This window comes from Hippocampus bargibanti, linkage group LG08 (assembly GCF_051943395.1).
Source record: "Hippocampus bargibanti isolate YZ-2025 linkage group LG08, ASM5194339v1, whole genome shotgun sequence".
Taxonomy (NCBI): Eukaryota; Metazoa; Chordata; class Actinopteri; order Syngnathiformes; family Syngnathidae; genus Hippocampus; species Hippocampus bargibanti.
This window is the reverse complement of record NC_142741.1, coordinates 26,053,375-26,072,356: the sequence shown is the minus strand read 5'-3', so window position 1 is coordinate 26,072,356 and position 18,982 is coordinate 26,053,375. Positions and strand designations below refer to the sequence as shown.

General features: G+C 44.1%; 1 protein-coding gene across 2 annotated transcripts; it reads right to left on the bottom strand.

The window, feature by feature from the left end:
* Positions 1 to 237: 237 nt before the first annotated feature.
* impg2a (interphotoreceptor matrix proteoglycan 2a) lies at positions 238 to 18,314 on the bottom strand. Of its 2 annotated transcripts, none has more exons than XM_089002924.1 (22): positions 17,837 to 18,314; positions 17,537 to 17,767; positions 16,849 to 17,015; positions 16,451 to 16,476; positions 16,313 to 16,345; positions 16,069 to 16,118; positions 15,910 to 15,968; positions 15,528 to 15,683; positions 14,551 to 14,609; positions 14,381 to 14,401; positions 11,953 to 12,161; positions 10,507 to 10,553; positions 8,398 to 8,569; positions 6,815 to 7,401; positions 6,473 to 6,748; positions 6,176 to 6,395; positions 3,724 to 3,934; positions 2,376 to 2,564; positions 1,855 to 2,056; positions 1,692 to 1,771; positions 622 to 673; positions 238 to 491 (listed from the first exon to the last, which is right to left on the bottom strand). In XM_089002924.1, exons 1-21 carry the CDS (start codon positions 17,898 to 17,900, stop codon positions 631 to 633), a joined length of 3,102 nt encoding a protein of 1,033 aa, XP_088859050.1. In that variant the 5' UTR covers positions 17,901 to 18,314; the 3' UTR covers positions 238 to 491; positions 622 to 630. The 2 variants fall into 2 exon arrangements, with proteins under 2 accessions (XP_088859050.1, XP_088859051.1); XM_089002925.1 differs by having other exon boundaries at positions 11,953 to 12,158.
* Between the last annotated feature and the right edge of the window lie 668 nt (positions 18,315 to 18,982).

Sequence of the window (18,982 nt, the reverse complement as noted above, 5' to 3'; positions counted from 1 at the left end):
GCATTCCTTTAGCTACGCTTAATTTCCTTTCCTCGCCCACTGAAACGTGAGTTAAGCAATGCTGTTTTGCACAATTACCAATATCTGGAGTTTACATTCAGTGTTTACATTGTCAATAAATGATTTTTACCACAATGCTTGGTAAAACAAAATTTGATACCGATTTTTCATCGAAAATTAGGGGTGCGCGTTATACTCGAATAAGTACGGTAAATTACGTGACAGTGGCTACGTGCGCAATGCTTGAAGTTCTTCATTTGAATCCACTTTGACAATATAGTTGAAATACATATTCCACGGAGGGGATATGTCCAGTAGAAGGCACAGAGCAAGGACGCGGGTAGAAAAGACGGTCTGCGACTGCTTCCCGCCTCTCACGTAGCGACAGAAGCAAAGATGGAAGGAGGTGAAGAAAGTGTCCTGGATTGACGGACCGTGTATGAGTGGTTTGTATGAGCAGACCAGGCCTTCCGGAAGACAGACGCGTTATTCTGCGTATAAGAAGACACACGTCAGATCTGTAGCATGATCGCTAGGTGGTTAGCATGGTTGGCTAGTTGAGTTCATATTTGATTGGGTTGCTTTAGTAAAGTTGTGGTGACACACATTGATGCGAAATACCTTTTTGTTTCATGTTTGTGCTGAAGAACTTTCTCTTCGGGTGTCCAGGACACTGAAAAACAAACAAACAAACAAACTTGAGAATGACCTGAGGCAGCAGTCCTCAACCTTTTTATCCCCACAGACCGGTTTCATGTCAGGTAACGCCAGATAATAAAAAGGGATAAAAATAATTACATTGGATAAATGCAACAAAATGAACATGATATGACCTGCATGAAAACTGAGATTTGTAAAACATAATAACAAACCATGACACGAAAAACATCCGATTTGGCCGCAACTCTATGTTTGCCATGGTCATGTTTCTTTATATTTAACTAGATTTGGGATTCATTTTAGGGCTAACTTACTACGTAACCGAAAATAGCGTCAACGGATGTCATTAAAAAAAAAACAAGGTTCTTTTTCAAAATAAAACAATTTTCAGATTCCAAAATATATCAAACGGAAGTACAGACGCTCCCCAATTTACAAACGAGATACGTTCCGAACGGGCGTTCGTAAGGTGAATTTGTCCGTAAGTTGCTTCAGTGCTATATTTTTGGATGGAATGTTTATGGCTTATATAAACATGTTTAAGGTTTATATAATTATGCTTCCGGCTTGTATAAGTAACCTGCGTTGTTTTGTACTGGAAAATAAACCTTTAATAAAATGTATGCCCTATAAAGATATGTACATGTACAACTGTACATTCCAGCAGCTCATATATTTTGTTTTTCTACTTTCCTTCCTTTCATAACTTTGTCGTTGTGAAATGTGAATTTCTGCACTGCGAGACTAATAAAGGTAAATCCAATCCAATCCAACTGGAGAGAATACTACATATGTTACTATAAAAATGTTCATATGTACCGTTGTTCGTAACTCGAATGTTCGTAAGTAGGGGAGCGTCTGAAGTGTTAAGTTGCTTATTATTTTAGTGCAGCCCGGTACCAAATGGTCCAGGGACCGGTGGTTGGGGACCCCCCGATTTACGGCAATAAAATGCGTGGATGCATTTTCAAAGCTTCTATTGCGAACGGAGGCTGAACAAGTACACGATGGAGTATGCTGTGTTTATTTACGCTTGATGCTGCCGCACAAAGTCTGCAAACTGACGGTCTTTGGCGTAGAGCTCGATAATGCGTATCCTGTCTTGAATTTCCTGTCGGACAAGAACATGACATCACATGGCGATAAAAGTATCCAGCGGGCAGGCGGGAGGTGCGATAGTGCGCGGTGACTCACCTCCTTGCTCAGTTCGCTGTTTTGGTAGATGTGTCGGATCTCCTCGCTACTAAAGTCGGTGGAGGCCTCGGCGCTGGCGCTGCTGTAGACGGGAGCCTCGGGGTAGCGCCGGTAGTAGTGGCTGTAGCCGGTGGTGGCTTCGCTCTCGTACATGGGGTTGTACTTGGTGGCCCTTTCTAACGACGGGATGCTTTCGGCGTGCCTGCACAAAATCGCGCCATGGAGGCTCTTAGACAGCAGCGATTTGTTCAAGCGCGGCACCTTGTAACGCTACACTTCTGTGTGACTTAGCGTCCCAGTACCAGGATGCTAAGTCGACCATTGCTACGTGTGGCAAAGGGTGTTTCTGTGTTGTCTAAGCGATGCTCTCAGACAATAGAAGAGGTTGAAAAACGTCTGTTGATTTGGATTAATGAAAAGCAGCTAGCAGGGGGCAGTGTGTGTGAGGGTATTATCGCTGAAAAAGTATGGCGACTTCAGCAAAGGGTAATTTGCTGGGGAAGAAGAAAAAACGTCCTTACCGTATCGGGTCCTCTGACTCATCCTTATCGTACTGATCTCGTAAAGTCCTGGCAAGAAAGAAGATCACTCCAGACGCCACTAAGAGGAATCCGGCGACTGAGGCCACCGCGATTCCAACCACTAGCGGCTCCGATACGTATTCTTCGCAGTGCTCTCCTCGGTACCACCAGTTTTCGCCAACACGGCACCTGGGAAGGGCGGTGTATGTCACTTTGAGTTCCTGCCTTTCAAATTAGCTTGATCGACCTGCTTAGTCTGTATTGAGCACATTTTGGGGTCAACCAAGGATTTTGATTGACATTGTGCGCGATCTGTGTCACTCCGACAGAATACAAGTTATCATATTTAAAAGTTTCTTGCTGGTATATGCTTTGTTGGTTGAACATGTGTGACTAGAATACAGAATGGAAGCACAGAAAATCTGGGGTCAATCTGAGGTGAACAGACACAGCCTGTTAAACTGTTATCTTCATGTAGGAGATCAGGCCTTGTACGTGATTTAGGACTTGGTAAACTCCTTCACAGAAAGAGCTCATTCGCCAGGTTACAAATCTATCAGTTCATGGAAAGACAACCCATTAAAATATCTATGTTCTGTTGATTTATGGATGATGGTGCTTGGTATTCAAATCAAGGAGACTATGTTTTTTACAAATGTATCACTTCAATTTGCATATACTCTCAATAAATAGCTTAGCAGAGGGCTGCAGAAGTTGGGCGTCTGTCATGAACGACTGCGTCCCCTGCCGGCAGTAAAAAACAATCATCCCGTGTTCGAGCCTTTGTTCGGTTTCCGAGCGAACATCATGCTAGCCAACGATTGGTCAGCTAGTTGTGACTTGTGATCCAAAATCAACGTGTTATGTAAGTTGTGTTTTAACGTTGCGGTGTCTGTCAACCGAGCTTGACCGACGGTTGTTTTACGAGTGGCGTAGTTAAAGATAAAAACGTGACTTGCGTCATCATTTGTTGACTTCATCCAGTGCCCAAGACAACAAGAAGTACTCAATGATGTGTTATTTGGCGTCAAACAAGACGTTGTGAGTGTCTTAGAGCCTCCAGCGTGTCTGGTCATCATTATTTGGGGTAAAACCGCAGCGAGCACAACAGCCACATGTTCCAAATGCTAGCTTTGGCGGGTTAAACTCACGCAGGAGCATAATAAAACAACATTTTTGTATTTTGTATTTTTTCGTCTGGTTTGAAATAATTGGACACCGGTAGCAAATAAATAACCCGCGGGAAGCGTTCTGTTTTCCTCTCGCGTGTTCTATGCAAAAGACGAGATGCGCCTGCTGTGATTTAAGCCTTGACACACACACACATTTGCCCCTAATCTCCACCCACCTGCAGATGGCTCCCTGACCGGGGATGATGTCACACTTGCCATCGTTGAGGCAAAAGTCGCTGCGTAGCTCACAAATGCTCTGACAAGGCAATCCGTCCACGCTGAAGTAGCCGGCGTTGCACACGCACTCGGCCTCGCCCGACCACTTGTTGACTTTGCACTTGGCGTACTCGTTACACGCCTGAAACTTGCACGGGTCCGCCTGGTCGCCTACAAGTCACAGAATGGCAGCAATTCTTATTGTGTCAATGACCTGAAACACATTCAGTACCGTACTTTCCCGTGTATAAGGCGCACCCGCAATGAATGGTGTCTTTTCAAACATTTCCATATATAAGGCGCACCTTCAACAAATAAAAACGTTTTCAAAATACAACATAGAAACAGATAAACATTTTTCAAATATAAGGCACGCCACATTATAAGGCACTACAGTAGAGGCTGGGCTCACTTACAACTTCTTCTACAAGGAAAAATAAAGTCAGAGGCTTCTGACAGTAGTTGTGAGACCTGTTGTGGCTCAATATGACTTCACAAATAAGGCGCACCTGCGTATAAGGCGTAGGGCCATCTTTTGAAGAAAATTAAGGCTTTTGGGTGCGCCTTATACGCCGGAAAATACGGTACATGTCATATCAGCAATTTAACTCATTCACTGCCATACGATGAGAAGGTTTCTTCAGCCGTCATCTACTTCTTTGAAGGTGTCGGACGTTTCGCTTCTTATCCAAGAAGCAAACTAAAGTCTTACTGGTAGTTTGGGCCCTATATATATCCTTACTGTCCAGACGTGGCGGTGCCGGAGTCTGCTAAGATTGGTCCATGCTCTCAGGTTGGGGGGAGCAGAGGACTAATCCCTGCGGCTTCACTGATTGCTTCTAATGTCCTGACAGACGACTGGCCTTATTGCCCAATTTGCCCTGGTCATCAGCATATCTAAGCCTATGTTGCCTAAGCAGTCTATTTTACGAACGCTCCAAATTGAACCTCACACCACCATGTCGGTTTAGTGAAGCATTTTGCTGTTTTACAAAAATAGCTTCTTTTACTCCCCTTTCAAACCATCTATTTTCTTTCGCTAAGATTTTTAAAAAAGGACAGAGCGCTAAATACAGAAGTCTTTCGGAAGGCCACTCACACTGACCAAGACTTACTTTTCGATTCTAACCACCCTCTACAACACAAACTAGTCTTTGTGATGACACAACTCTGAAGAGTTGTCATCTGTTTCTGCGAGAGCAAAAAGGCTTTCTGTTGAGATAAGCGCATTAGCCACATTGCACCAATAACAGAAAGCCTTCATCAGTTTGAACATTAGTTCCAATAAAGAGGAACATATGACCAAAAAAAAGAGCTTTGTCATGTTTTTGTTTCTGTTCTTTTGGTGACCTCATCAGTGTTGCAAAGCTTTTGATTTCGAAAGACTTTGACAGTCTGCATTGCAGACAAAACAACACAGACAGAACATTTTCAGGCACGGGATATTCGAAAGAAAGGGACTCGTGATCTCACGTTGTATCCATGGTGAGTTAGTCGACTCACTCGTGTTCCATTTTGCTAACGAAGCCTTTGCCAAACATTTTTTTCAAGCCACGATCGGGGTGCTAAGTCGAGTTTATTTTGTCCACAATCCCTCCCGTCAAAAGAGGCTTCGCAGACTCACGGTTGACAAATATTAGCAGCATCCCCAGACGTAGGAAAAACAACAATCGGGGAAATAAAAACATGCGAGGAAAATAGAAGGGAACACAGATGAGGAAAAGCCTCCTCCTCACCGTCATTAATCCTACTAAGTATATGCAAATGAGGTACATCAAAGACGCTAAAACCAACGTGTCCAAAGTCCGGCCCGGGGGCCAAATGCGGACCCCCTGGGCAATTTTGATCCGGCCCGCAGTCTCAGTCATAAAATCAATAACGTCTAGCCCGCATGTAGATTTAACACATTGGGCGGTAGCGCAGTTACTAGCATGTGTTAAGTGCTGCCATCTGGAGGCTCAACGACGAACAGGAAATTAGTATATGAGTAACTAACTGAATGAGCCGTCCAATTTTCTTCATTTTAAAAAACCTTTCTAAAATAGCAACAATCAACAAAAGAACAATTACTTCTGTTCAACTGTTCCAAAAAAGTGAAGTTAACTTGGGAATTACCTCTTTTTTTCTGATGAAAGAAGAGAATCTAAGGTTTTTCATGTTTTATTGAATGTTTATGTAGCCCTAAAAGTCAATATTCTGTGGGTGCTGCAATTTGAGTGACAATGACAAAAACCCTGGCACTGGCGTGGACACGTGTTTAACGCACATCGTCTGGCAGTGAATGAGTTGTGTCAATTTTCAATTTTCAATGTCAATTCAATTTTGATATGGTTGGTTCACACGTACGCAAAATGAGAATAAGCCCTCGAAGAAAACGGACGGGTGGTTGTAATGGCGCAGTAAAACACGAACCTGACTCCACGTCCAGGGAGTACTTATCGATGGCCAGGTTCATGGTCTGGTAGGCCGTGTTGCAGAAGTCCTCCAGGATCAGATAAACGGTGGTGGCGACGCCCCGAGCGACGGGCTTGCCAAATTTCATCCGGCTGTTGACCACTATGCTCCCGTTCCGGAAGTTGAGGATCTCCAAGTTCTCAAAGTTACTCAGATTGGACTGGAGGTAGGGTACAAGCTGCAGGGGGGCAACATTGGGACACGTGTGAGAGAAACTGGAGATTCACCCCAGGTGGTTTTTCTTTTGGAGCCTACCAGTTCTAGAAAGCGTTGCTCCAGTGCTTTGTACTCTGCTGAACTCTTGTTGAAGAGATCCTCGGAGAAAATCATGTTGGTCACCCTCAAACTGAAGAAGACCATGAGAGCTCGACCGGGGCTGGCCGGCAAGGCGATACTGGCCGGGTCGGTGACGCGAGATACGCTGAACGGGAATCCGGTGCTGCCTTCTTCCGTGTGGTTGATCAAGCCGTAAGGGAAGACGTCGTATGCGAGGTCTTCCGCGGGAGGATCGTTATCATCACTGTTTTGGATCTGGGGAATCACGATTGGTTTCTAGTGAGTGGATTTTGTTGCCCTCGGCGGCACATTCCAGCTTACCTCCACGAGTGACGGTATGACAACGTCAGATTGCGCCTCCACGGCGACGCGGGTGAAGGGTGACTCCTTCTCGGCGGACATGGCGGTCGGCGGGGCGTCTTTGTTGACCAGAAAGATGTCATCGTCTGCGATGTGGTCGCTGGCGATTTCTGAAGTTTCCGGAGGAGGAACCGCAGCCGACCCAAGTGCTTCCTCTGGAATGTGTCCTTCTTCCACACCAAGTTCTTCAACTAAAGTTTCCTGGGGATTTTTCGAGTCCTCGAGTGCTTCACTCAGTACCTCAGGAACAAAGTCATCGTCTGTGGTTTGGCTCACGACGAGGTCTTCGTTGTCAACGCCATCATCCAGATGCTCCTCTTCCAGGACAACCACATTTTGGGTGTCTTGTGCTCCCGGAGTTGTATCTGGCCACAGGAGATTGTCCAGGTCTCCTGTGCCCGAGGCCTCCGCCACCACTGGCGGTTCAGGAAACGTAACGCTATCTTGATCCTCGGAGCGGGGAGGCGCTTGGTGGTTTTCGTCTGCGGGTTTGTCTGGGGCGGCGGTCAGCGGGGTGTTCTCCAGAAGAAGATCCTCTTCCCTGATACCTAGGCAAAAAAAAAATCCAAAATGGAGGCAAACTTGGTGAGTTAGCCATAAAGATGAATAGATCTTTCAAGAGCAACATTTTTTCAATGGATTTTTTGCAAGCTTGTAATCTGATAAAAGTCTTCACAAAAATCTCTGAGCAGCTACGACTAACCGTACCCCAAAGTAGCGTATTTTCCGGCGTATAAGGCGCACCCCCAATGAATGGCGTATTTTCAAACTTTTTCCATATATAAGGCGCACCAGACTATCAGTCGCACCTTCAATGAATGACATTTTTAAAAACGTTTTCTAAGTCACAGAACATTATAAGGCGCTACAGTCGAGGCTGGGCTTACGTTATGCTAACGTAGACGGACGGTGCTGCGCTAATAAAGGGAATGTCAACAAAACAGTCAGACTTTGGCATCATTTTGTCAAACACGAAATGGTATGGTATGGAATGGAATGGTATAATGTGTGCTATTTTCTGCGTTTTTTACGAGCTGAAACATATTCCAGGCTTTTATCGGAGTTCATCACAATACAATTATAAATATAATTTTCAGAGATTACAAATCTTCCTTCTTTAAAACGACGTTCCTCAGAGGTTTTCATCGACTATTTTCACCCTAAATTTTTCTGAAATAAATACATTTAGTTTTTTCTTGAGACACTAAATACATTAAACAAAAATTTCTAATCATTATGCCGAAAATGCAAAATGAAATCAAGGAAAAAAATTCCAGATTGAAAAGTAAATTTAAGAGATTATTGAAATAAAATGCTGTTTTATATACAATCCCATGATGCACCGCAAATGACAGTAGTCGCACATGACAGTAGTCGCCAGACCTGTTGTGGCTCAATATGACTTCACATATAAGCCTCACCTGAGTATGAGGCGCAGAGTCACATTTGAAGAAAATGAAGGCCTTATACACGGGAAAATACAGTTGTTGAAATAGTTCGAAACATGGCCAAGATTTCCACATGGGTGGACAATTTGGACTCACTGGCGGTCTCCGGCGCAGCCGTCGCAACCGCAGCAGGGGAGGATATCTCCAGACTCTCTTGCAGTACAACAATGTCGCTTTCAGAAGACTCCGGCGTCACCCGCCCAACGTTTTCGGGGAGCAATTGGTCGCCCTTGACGTCATCCGGGATGAGAACATGCGTCGCTTCATTCTGCATCACAAACATGATTCAAACTCAAAGCCCCTTTTGAGGTTATCGTTGGCATTTGACATCTGTTTCGCATCAGCAAGACCTCCAGACGGGTCTCGGCTTACATGCCATTTTCAGGAAGCTCCTTGGAAATTCCAGAAAAACGTTAAATGCGACATCATTAACGTAGTATGAAAGTTGCTTTGGGTACATGTGAACCTGTAACCTGAGCCGGTCTCTAAAGTGATCACAATGTGGGTTCGAAATGCTCCTTCGCTCATATAAACTGCTGAGATGACGTGTCAAGCATGCCTAAGTACGAAGCCTTACGCTAATAGAAATGCTAAAATGGGGGGAAAAAAATCATATAGAGACAAGAACATAAATACATTGGATTGGATTTGTCGTTATTACGGACAATAAAAGCATTATTTATTTCATAATTTTTTTTACACTTTTTTTTTGACAATCTAAGCATTTTTTGTGTATTTCACATTTTTGCAGCATTTTCACAGCCTGTCTTTGTTCAGCGGAAAGATCGCGTTGTTGGACAGTCTGCAGCTGGATGGATGGCTTGAGGAGCCCACTATGAAAAGAAAGGAGCATGAGCGCAGATGCCGATGTGGAACTGTCGCAGCTTGGAATTGAAGCGGATTTACGTGGGACGGGAGATGTGAGGCAGTCTCTTTTCGTCAATGAATGCTACAGCTTCGTGTTTGCTTTCTACATTTAGCTTGCGGCAGACATGCACATTTCACCATGACGTCCCTGATGCACTGGTGAAAAGCATGCTTTGATCCTCTCCTCTTTCATCTCGAACTGCTTCACGCAACAAAGAAGGTGCAGAAAGTGCTTCAGATTGAATGACTGTCTGTGTCTTTTGTGTTGTCACATTATTTGTTATTTTAGTTGTTGTTTTTTTTGTTCTTTTGACTTTAAGATGGCGCCGCAAGAGTGGCTGCCTTTCCAGCAGTTCCTGTGTTTTGTTTTTCTACTTCTTTCTTTCCTTTCCTCTTACTTTCATCACTTTGCTGCTGTGAAATGTACATTTCTCCACTGCGAGACGAATAAAGGCTAATCCAATCCAACTTTAACGATGTTACTTTGAAAATCTTTGCTATGAAGCTTTCAACGGTTCCTAAATAGCATGTGAGTTTTTCTTTGTTTGCAGCGTATATCGAGATTTCCATCAGCATCCCACAAACTGAATCCGTTTTTTTTTTTTTGGTGAGCAGGCCAAAGTTTATGGAACATGATGGCAGCATCAATAGTATACTCAAATGATATTTTCCAATGAATGTCTAAAAAAAGCATGGCAATCAGCTAAATGGAGGATTTGCTTTCAGCTTTTATTTACTTCCCGACAATGTTGTTTTTTTTTTTTTCACTTCACGGAATCGTGGCTTTCGATGAAGTCAACCACCAGACGTGATTGAGAGCAGCCAGCCCCCGAACGGCTTCGCCACACAAGTCAAGTCAGACGGTTAGCTAGATGGCATCGCTTGACCTGAAAATAGGTGCAGATTATTGCGACAATAAAACAAAGTAATCCGCTTCATCCTTGGCCTCGGCGCGCTTATCCTTGTTACCTGCTGAGCTGGTGCTACAGGTTCATGTCACACATGCTGCTGTCCTTTTTTTGCTGGGGGGCTGACGGCTGTGTTTCATTTGACCCATGACGGGCGGCTGTCCAAAATATCATGCGATACATACATATTGCTTTATAGAGCGCTTGAACAACAGCTGAAGCTGGAACAGAGCGCTAACATGGAAAAAAGGGAAAAGCCGCCCCCTTGTGGAAAAGAAAAAAAACCTTTCAGCGCTTTATCGGCACCGAAACAAGAAAAAAGAAAACCCCAACAAATTCGGGAATGCGGCTCATATTTTCAATACCCGAATGTGTGAATGAGTTAAAAGCAATCACATCGAAAGAAAATCGGTCATCGCAACTCACTCACCAGCAAGGTTTCTCCCGTAGCGTAGATGGTCTCCGGGCTCTCAGGCACTATGGAAGCAAGATGAATACAAAATTAGTTTTTTTAAACTGTAACGGGTCTAGAAATTATGCAACATGTTTCATCCTGTTAACGTTAAGGCGCATACTGAAAAAAAAACATTGACTGTGCGCCCGAGTGGCCATTGCATAAGCACAGGCACCACTCGGCAAATGTAAACAAAAAAAGGCATTTGTCGCATGCATGAGTGCATTTCAAGTCCAAGATGGCGCTCGAGTAGCAAGTGCTCTTTTTTGCTTGTTTTTTGGTGTCCCTTTGTTGTTGTTGCTGCGCGTCGTGTGCAACGGATACGGATTGTTTTTCAGCATTTTTGACCGTGACATTCATCAAAGAGGAGACTGTGCTGAGCGCTTGCGCTTTTTCGACAGCATGAATATGCCAGCACTGTTTTTGATTGGGAGGAACGTTGACGCGAAACTGTCGGAGCTTGGAATTGAAGCGGATTTGCGTGGGACAAGAGATGCGAGACTTTTCGTCAATGGATGTTACAGTTCCGTGGATGCTTTTAACATTTAGCTTGTAGCAGATGTACACATTTCACCACGACGCCCCTGATCCACTGGTGAAAAGGAGAATTTGATCCTCTCCTCTTTCATCTAGAACTGCTTCATGTCACAAAGAGGGTCCAGCACCTGCTGAAGAATGAATGACTCTCTCTGACTGTGTTGTCATATTATGTGTTATTTAGTTTTTTTTGTTTTGTTTTTGACTTCAAGATGGCGCCGCGAGAATGGCTGCCTTTACAGCAGCTCGTGTATTTTGTTTTTCTACTTCTTCCTTTCTTCACTTTGCTGCTGTGAAATGTAAATCTTTCCACTGCAAGAAGGCCAAACCAATCCAATCGGGAATTGGTCACCAGTCAACCGCAGGCCAATGTTGAATAGGAATTATCAATGCAATTTTTTGGCAGATGATAACAGTGATTAATTGTCAATCGACCGTAATAATTGGCTGTTCATTTTTCAGGTGCATACAGTCTCCCGGTCTAGTTTGTAAGCAGATGAATGCAACTTGTCCATCTTGCCACGGGCAAACCCAAAAAAATCCTGGAGTGAAGCGAGTCAAAATCAGCCGTGTCTCCCATTTCTTGTCCCGCTGGTTTTGCGGCACCGTCGGTGACAAGGACCCAAACCGCAGCGCCGTCGCAAAGAAAACACGCCACTGTTATTTGTTCATTAAATATGGATCGCTTTTGTTTTTCTGTCCTGTCCGACGACGACGACGAGAGCAGACCAATAAGAAACAGATGAGCGCTGGAGAATGTTTACTCATGTGGCAAAAGCGCGGTGCGGTCACGTCGCCGCAACGTTTGCCGAGCGTCTCGGGCGAAGCCAGAAACTTTGCATTGGACCACGAAACCAGTTTGCCGTTTGTGCAGGCCAGTCTCACCGCTCTCCAGGGCGCCTTTCAGGAGGTCCTCGGTGACAAAGGTCTTGAGCTCGCCGATGGCGTAGACCAGCGTCGGGTGCTCCTTGACCTCGCGGTATGAGTTCTCCACCTGGTTGGACTGCAGGGTAAGGTAGTCCAGTTGGTCGCCGCTGATCCCTGCGTCATCCACCACCAAGGTGACCGCGTAGTCCACCACGAGGCCGTCCCTTCTGGGTGAACAACGAACGTCATTAGTTCCCGGAAATTCGATTTGCCGTATTTTCCGTTGCATGAGGTGCACCGGAGTACCTGGGGGGGAAAAAAATCCCAAATTGAGGAAAACCTGGTGAGTTAGCAATCTATCTTGCTAGCTAGCTAGCAATCTAACTAGCTATTTATAAGGCGCACCTTCAATGAATGAAAAAACTTTTCCAAATGTTGATAGTATTTAGAAATATAAAGGTTTTCCAAATATAAGGCACACCACATTATAAGGCTCTACAGCAGAGGCCGGGTTGACGCACGACAGGGGGAAATGGAGTCAGTCGGTGGCTACTGACAGTAGTTGCGAGACCTGTTCTTCACATATAAGGCGCACCTGCGTATAAGGCGCAGGGTCATCTTTGGAAGAAAATCAAGGCTTTTGGGTGCGGCTTATACACCGGAAAAAACTACACACAGAAATTGCCGACATGCAGGTTACGCTTGGAGCAGTTGACATTCTTATTGACCATCAAGGTTTATTCTAATTCACAAAAAAATAACTACATCTCTAATTGAAAAAAAAAAAAAAATTTATTCATGTATCTATTTATATGTCTTTATTTGTGTGTGTGTGTGTGTGTGTGTGTGTGTGTGTGTGTGTGTGTGTGTGTGTGTGTGTGTGTGTGTGTGTGTGTGTGTGTGTGTGCGTGCGTGTGTGTGTGTGTGTACATAGTCCATTTATGTGTGTGCACACCGGAAAATATGGTACTCTGGCATTCATTTTCACATGAGAAATCATCAAAATAATCTCTTCCAGAGTCAAAGTGTGGCCATCTTGGAACATTTATCAACTGTCTTTAGTTACCAATTAACGCAAGTGTAAAAAGAAGTTATTTCTAATGGTTTTGTGTGTGTGCGTGCGTGCGTATGTGTTATTGACATAAGAATATAAGAGTAAAGCAGCAGCATTTCAATGTGTGTGCAAAGTAGGTCAGAGTGTCCAGCTCATTGTAGTCATCGTAGGCTGATCGATGACTTTTTTTCCTCTCCAAAGCCTTTTTTGGACGTGTCCAACGACGCCATTAGCGCAATATTGATTGCTGTGCTGACTCTGCCTAAAACGCCTCCCGGGCGGGAGTCAATTGGCCGAGTCGTCCGTCATGGCCGAAAGACGAACAAGTCTTCTAACGGCCTTTTGAGTTTTCAGTCACATGATGAGAGCGCTCATGGGAGGGGATTTTTCTCAGTGGGAAGCCACATTGATTTTTTTTTTGGGCATATTTATGGCAACGGGTCGTGTGCCAGCTCACGTGAGAGGCCACGGTGTGATGCTGAAGGGGGGGGGGGGGTCAAAATATTTGGTAATGGCTGTTTTGATTTGAGATGTTGACGGCATTCCTTCCAGATTCTGGTTTGGGATTTGTAAATGACACGCTTTATACTGCGGTGATACCTCAGCTCACAAACTTAATTGGTTCCCAGAAAGTGTGTGTAAGGCGAAAAGTTTGTCTGCCAAACACTTATTTCCCATAAGAAACCATTAAAATGAGAATAATCCGTTCCCAGGTCCCCATATAACATCATTTTCTACTAAATAAGCCTTAAAACTACACAAAATAGACCTTATTTTGTGTCTGCCGAAAACTAGTTCATATGCCAAGATTATATTCTCGCGAATTTAATGTTCGCGAGGCGAAAAGTTTGTGAGAAAAAGCGTAAGCCAAGGTATCACTGTATATGGAAAAGGTTTGGAAAATATACCATTCTTTGGCTTATATTGGCTTATACACGGGAAAATATGTTTTTTTTTTCCAAGTCATCACCTTCAGAGCTTTGGCATCTGCTAGCTGCTTTTCCTTAATCCAAATCAACCTCTTCTATTCCGTGAGACTGTTGCTTAGACAACACAGAAACACCCTTAGCCACACGTAGCAATGGTCGACTTAGCATAGTAGTACTGGGATGCTAAGTCACACAAAAGCTGAGATGCTAAAGCTCAAATAACCGTTCTCACCCCACCCGCCTCCTGCTGATCCACCTTAACGGGTGACTGAACCCTGCTAAGACCATTAGCACAAGCAGCAAGGAAGACCCAGCAGCACACGCGCACACTCTTCTCGCTACGTACACAATTGCAAACGCACAATCACGTATACTGTACGTGTACGCGCACAAGCGCTCTTATGAGGAACTATGTTGTTGTTTTTTTTAGGTTGCAGTTCAATGTGGAAACAGGCCGACTTACCCTTGCAGATCCTTGTGAGGCCTCCATGAAAAAACAAAAGGGAAAAAAAAAAAACATTTTAAAAGAGCGTCAATTGTGTCCGGCGAACATGAACGTCGACCTAAAGTGGCACAAATGTGACCCAAATGGGATGAGGTGGGTGGGATGAAGCCACGTGAGACAAAACTCACCTGAAGTCCATCACAGACACGCTTTTGAAACCAGGAAGTCCGGACAGGGCGTCTTCAATCTACACAAAAATCAGTTTGAAACAATGTTTTCTTCACATTGGACACTTTATTGGCACGGTACAGCACGATAGATCATTTTGATGAAGAGAAAATCATGGACAGGACTATTTGTGTGATGCTTAAACCACAATCGTATAAAATATAGAATCAATCCCTAATAGACAGAAAACATTATTATATTATGCTGTTGTAAGTTTTTTTTTTTCTTGGACAGATAGCAAGCTAGCGAGACAGACAGACAGATAGATAGATAGATAGATAGATAGATAGGTTGACAGATAGCTATCTAGATAGCATCATAGCTAGCTAGCTATATAGCTAGATAGATTGGTAGGATAAATAGCTAGATAGCGAGCTAGATAGATTGCTTGCTAGTTATCAGAATCAGAATCAGAATCAGAATACCTTTATTCGTCCCGCAATGGGGAAATTTGCAGTCCACAGCAGCAATAGAAGAGGGATGGGGTTGGGGTGGGAGTGAAAGGATAGAAAACAAGATATTCTAAGCATAACAAAATAAAAATGTCAACTGTTAGATTGCTAGCTAAATAGATTGCTAGCTAGATAGCTAGCAAGATAGATTGCTAGCTAGACAGCTAGCAACCTGGCTAAATAGCTAGCTAGATGGATAGCTAGATAGATATCTACATAGATGGATAGACAAACAGACAGACATAAATGTTGCTAGATAGATAGCTAGATAGATAGATAGATAGATAGATAGATAGATAGATAGATAGATAGATAGATAGATAGATAGATAGATAGATAGATAGATAGATAGATAGATAGATAGATAGATAGATAGATAGATAGATAGATAGATAGATAGATAGATAGATAGATAGATAGATAGTGAGATAGATAGATAGAGAGATGTGTGCACGCACATGTGTAAATGTGTGTGTGATAAAGACCTTCTGAGCAAGCTGTCTGCTGAGCGTCTGATAGTGTAGCGAGTAAGGGTCGCCCAGGTCATGATCGTACACGACTCCCGTGAGGAGGATGCTCAGCTCCACCACCTGCTCCAAGATGGCTGCTGGTACTGGTTCCACAGGAATGTCGTTGTCCAGCTATGCGAAAGAAAAATAAATCAAACGCATCAATAAGTAGACTTTTGTCTTCTGCGCATGTTTTGGTTTGAAACATTTTTTCAGGCCTTCTCGATGTTAGCCAGACTTGGGCAGTAGCTGTGGATTGATACACTGAGCAAGAATCAAAGCCGCGCAGTAGATACAATCCTACCAATGTCAAAAGCAAAATAAGCAATAAGGTAAAATACTAGTCTTCATATTTCACCTCAATTTCTGGCACAATGACAGCTGCCTCCACCACGTTTTCGCTCCCTCCTATATCTTCTGTGTGGTTGAAATGGACAGAGAAAGTCATCGTTGATAACATTAACGTGATTGTTTCAACCATAAAAATCGACACATCTTTGTTCCAAATGATGCTTACCTTCTTCGGCAGGAGCCTTCGTGGTGCTCGTCACATCGGGAGCTGGTGTGCTAGAAAAACAACAAGATCATGCAGACATTGCAGGCAGGTCATGGAAATGATTGATTATAAAAGTACAATGGTACTACTCGTAGTAATAATAGTAGTCTACATATTTTTGGATGTAATTTTTATGACAATATTTTTTACATTCAAACTGATTTGAAGAACTGGATACATGATAGAAAGTCAATAAAGATGTTACCTGCATGTATGTTGTCCGGATCGAGTGGGTTCACTACACATTTTTGGAGGGCAAGGCATCAAGAAATGAATCAATCAATAAAATCAATGTGGTAAACATACAAGGTTTCCTTGCTGACGAATGATTGAGAGGATTTACCTTTTCAAGCCAGGCGCTGACATTTTCTGCCAGGGTGAAGAAGAAAGAGGAAAGGTTAGCATCGGAATTAGCACCCCACTGGGTTTGTTGTTGTTGCTGCTGCTCTGTGCCAACCCAAAGCACCAAAAGGATTGACGGAGCTCAAGGAGACCTTCAAGGAGAGGCGCGGTGGATGCTAATGTGCTAACACTCTCTGCTACTCATTTTTACAAACTCCCGGTTAATGAGGACCTGAAAGTTTGGTTGGTTAAAAAGCAGAATTTGCTCGTGCATTACTTTGAGTTATTTGTTCATTATTTGGTACATTCTCCTCTTACAAGTTTGGATATTGGTCTGACATTATTGATCGGGCACAGTTTTGTGATCATGTGATGCTCACGTTAGCTTTTCGCACACACCTTTTTGATCACCCCCTGATGCTCCTCCGATAAACTAAAGTAGCTGCCAATGTCTCGTGCTGTCGCCACCCCTTCCTGACACTGGTTCATCCAGTTCTGGTACTCCTCCTGCTCGGGGAGACGGTCCCAGAAGATTTTGAAAGCCTCCCAAACAGTCTCCTGGCACACTGAAGACACATGGGGGGGAAACAAGGAACCGCCAAATCAGTAACAGGAGAGTAGACTTGTAGATGATAGGACTGTTAGGTCTGTGTAAGCTCTCAGTCGTACAGGAGTGAGTGGTCCATCGATGAAAAGGTTTCTTCAGCCGTCATCTGTACTTCTCTGAAGGTGCCAGACGTTTCGCTCCTCATTCGAGAAGCTTAGTCTGAACTAAAATTTGCTGGTAGCTCTGGCCCGATATGTATATCCCTAATGTCTAGAGGTCGATAGTCCTGGTAGCTATTTCTCAAGGTTCTACATTGAGAAGTCCTTCTCCTTAAACACCCAAAGTGGGCATTCTATCTTCGAGAAACTCGCACCTTAGATCGCAAAATTCGAATATAGATTGACGCATCACACTGAATTCATTTGAAATCAAAATGGATGTCACAAATTCAGTTTGATTTTGTAAGGTTTCTATGCATTGTTACGGTAACGCTAAAAATTGAAGACGTTCAAGAGTCAATACAACAAAGTATGGATTTACCTCTGAGATGGAAGAAACTGAGGTGGTTTGCGACAACCTGCTTGGCGCTTTCCTGCGCGCACAGTTTGACGCCGCTCGGGAAGAGGATGTTGCGTTTGCGTCGGGATAGAGCCACGCGACTTCCCCGGGATACCGTAACATCGGACACGCGGACGACACGCCGGAACGACGCTCCTTCGCCGCCAAGTGGTGTCTCGAGTGGACCCGTGGAGGATCCTTCAAGTACGGCGTCTAGTGGAGATGCAAAGGATGCTTCAGGCTGGACTGTTGGACGAGATCCAACAATCGAGTGATACCTACCGGTCCTCGGGCCCATAACCATGAGCACGTAACTAAATAAAAGACATCTCCACAAGATGGACATTTTGAATCCGTGTTTAGATCCTGAAACCAGTACTTCCCCTCGGGTCTTGCAAGGACGTCCTAGGAATTGTCATAGTCTAGAAGTCCCACAGTGAAGAAGGTGACAAACCGTTGGAGCGAGCAACCACTTCCTATTGTTTTCCTGCAAAGATAGCGGCGACGCGGTGGCATGGTGGTCACAAGACACTTGCTGGCTCAAGGTCCAGTGGGCAGATGGAGATCTTTCAACGCATTAATCTAATCCTGGTTAATCTAAACCTTTGAGTGGTGTTACTGGAGCGACTGGGGGGAAAGGAGAAGGGACTTAGAAACCTGGACCGTTTTAGACTACCTGAGAAAGATCCGAGGGAAGATAAATCCCACGAGTTGGACCAATTTCTTTTCAAGTGACTGTATTACCACTGACCCTAAGACTGCTAATGATGATGCTTACTTTCAGGACCGTCGTTTTACGCCAACAGATGCTAGTGTGACCCGAAACAGGACAAAGTTTACAGAAATGATCCAATAAATAGCGTAGTCCCCAATAATCTCGTGTTCAAAGTGTCACTGAAGGTATTTTGGTGGTGAACAATCAACTGTCACCTCCTGTCTACACTCCAAAGGGATTGTTCCCCTAACATTTTGGTTGCTATAAAGCTTTGAGAGCCACAATCGATCAGGTTTGCGCAGAAGTCATTGATCAAGGAGTCATTGTCGAGCCGTATGATTCATTAGCCGTGCTTAATTCAAGCAAGCCTGGCGACTACGTGCAGATTCCCGCACAACCGATTCAGCTGTTTCTAATCAGCAGACGGACGGGAACAATGACCCAAGTCACTTTAGCCACGTGGGCTTTGACGGCAATGTGGAACGATGCCACCTGGACAATATTGTCCAGTCATACCGAGACAATACGTCTGTGTAAACTCTGTCGTACAGGAGTGGTCCATCGATGACAAGGTTTTTTCAACTGTCATCTGGACTTCTTTGAAGGTGTCGGACGTTTCGCTTCTTATCCAAGACGCTTACAAGTCAAGCAAACTAAAGTCTTACTGGTAGTTTCGGCCCTCTATATATATACGTATATCCCTACTGTTCAGA

Coding starts and splice junctions, on each gene's coding strand:
- impg2a (XM_089002924.1), bottom strand. CDS start 17,900: ATGTCCATCTTGTGGAGATGTCTTTTATTTAGTTACGTGCTCATGGTT. Junction 16,477..16,848: donor ATCAGGGGGTGATCAAAAAG/GTGTGTGCGAAA, acceptor TCACCCTGGCAG/AAAATGTCAGCGCCTGGCTT. Junction 7,402..8,397: donor GGCTGCGCCGGAGACCGCCA/GTGAGTCCAAAT, acceptor TTTTTTGCCTAG/GTATCAGGGAAGAGGATCTT.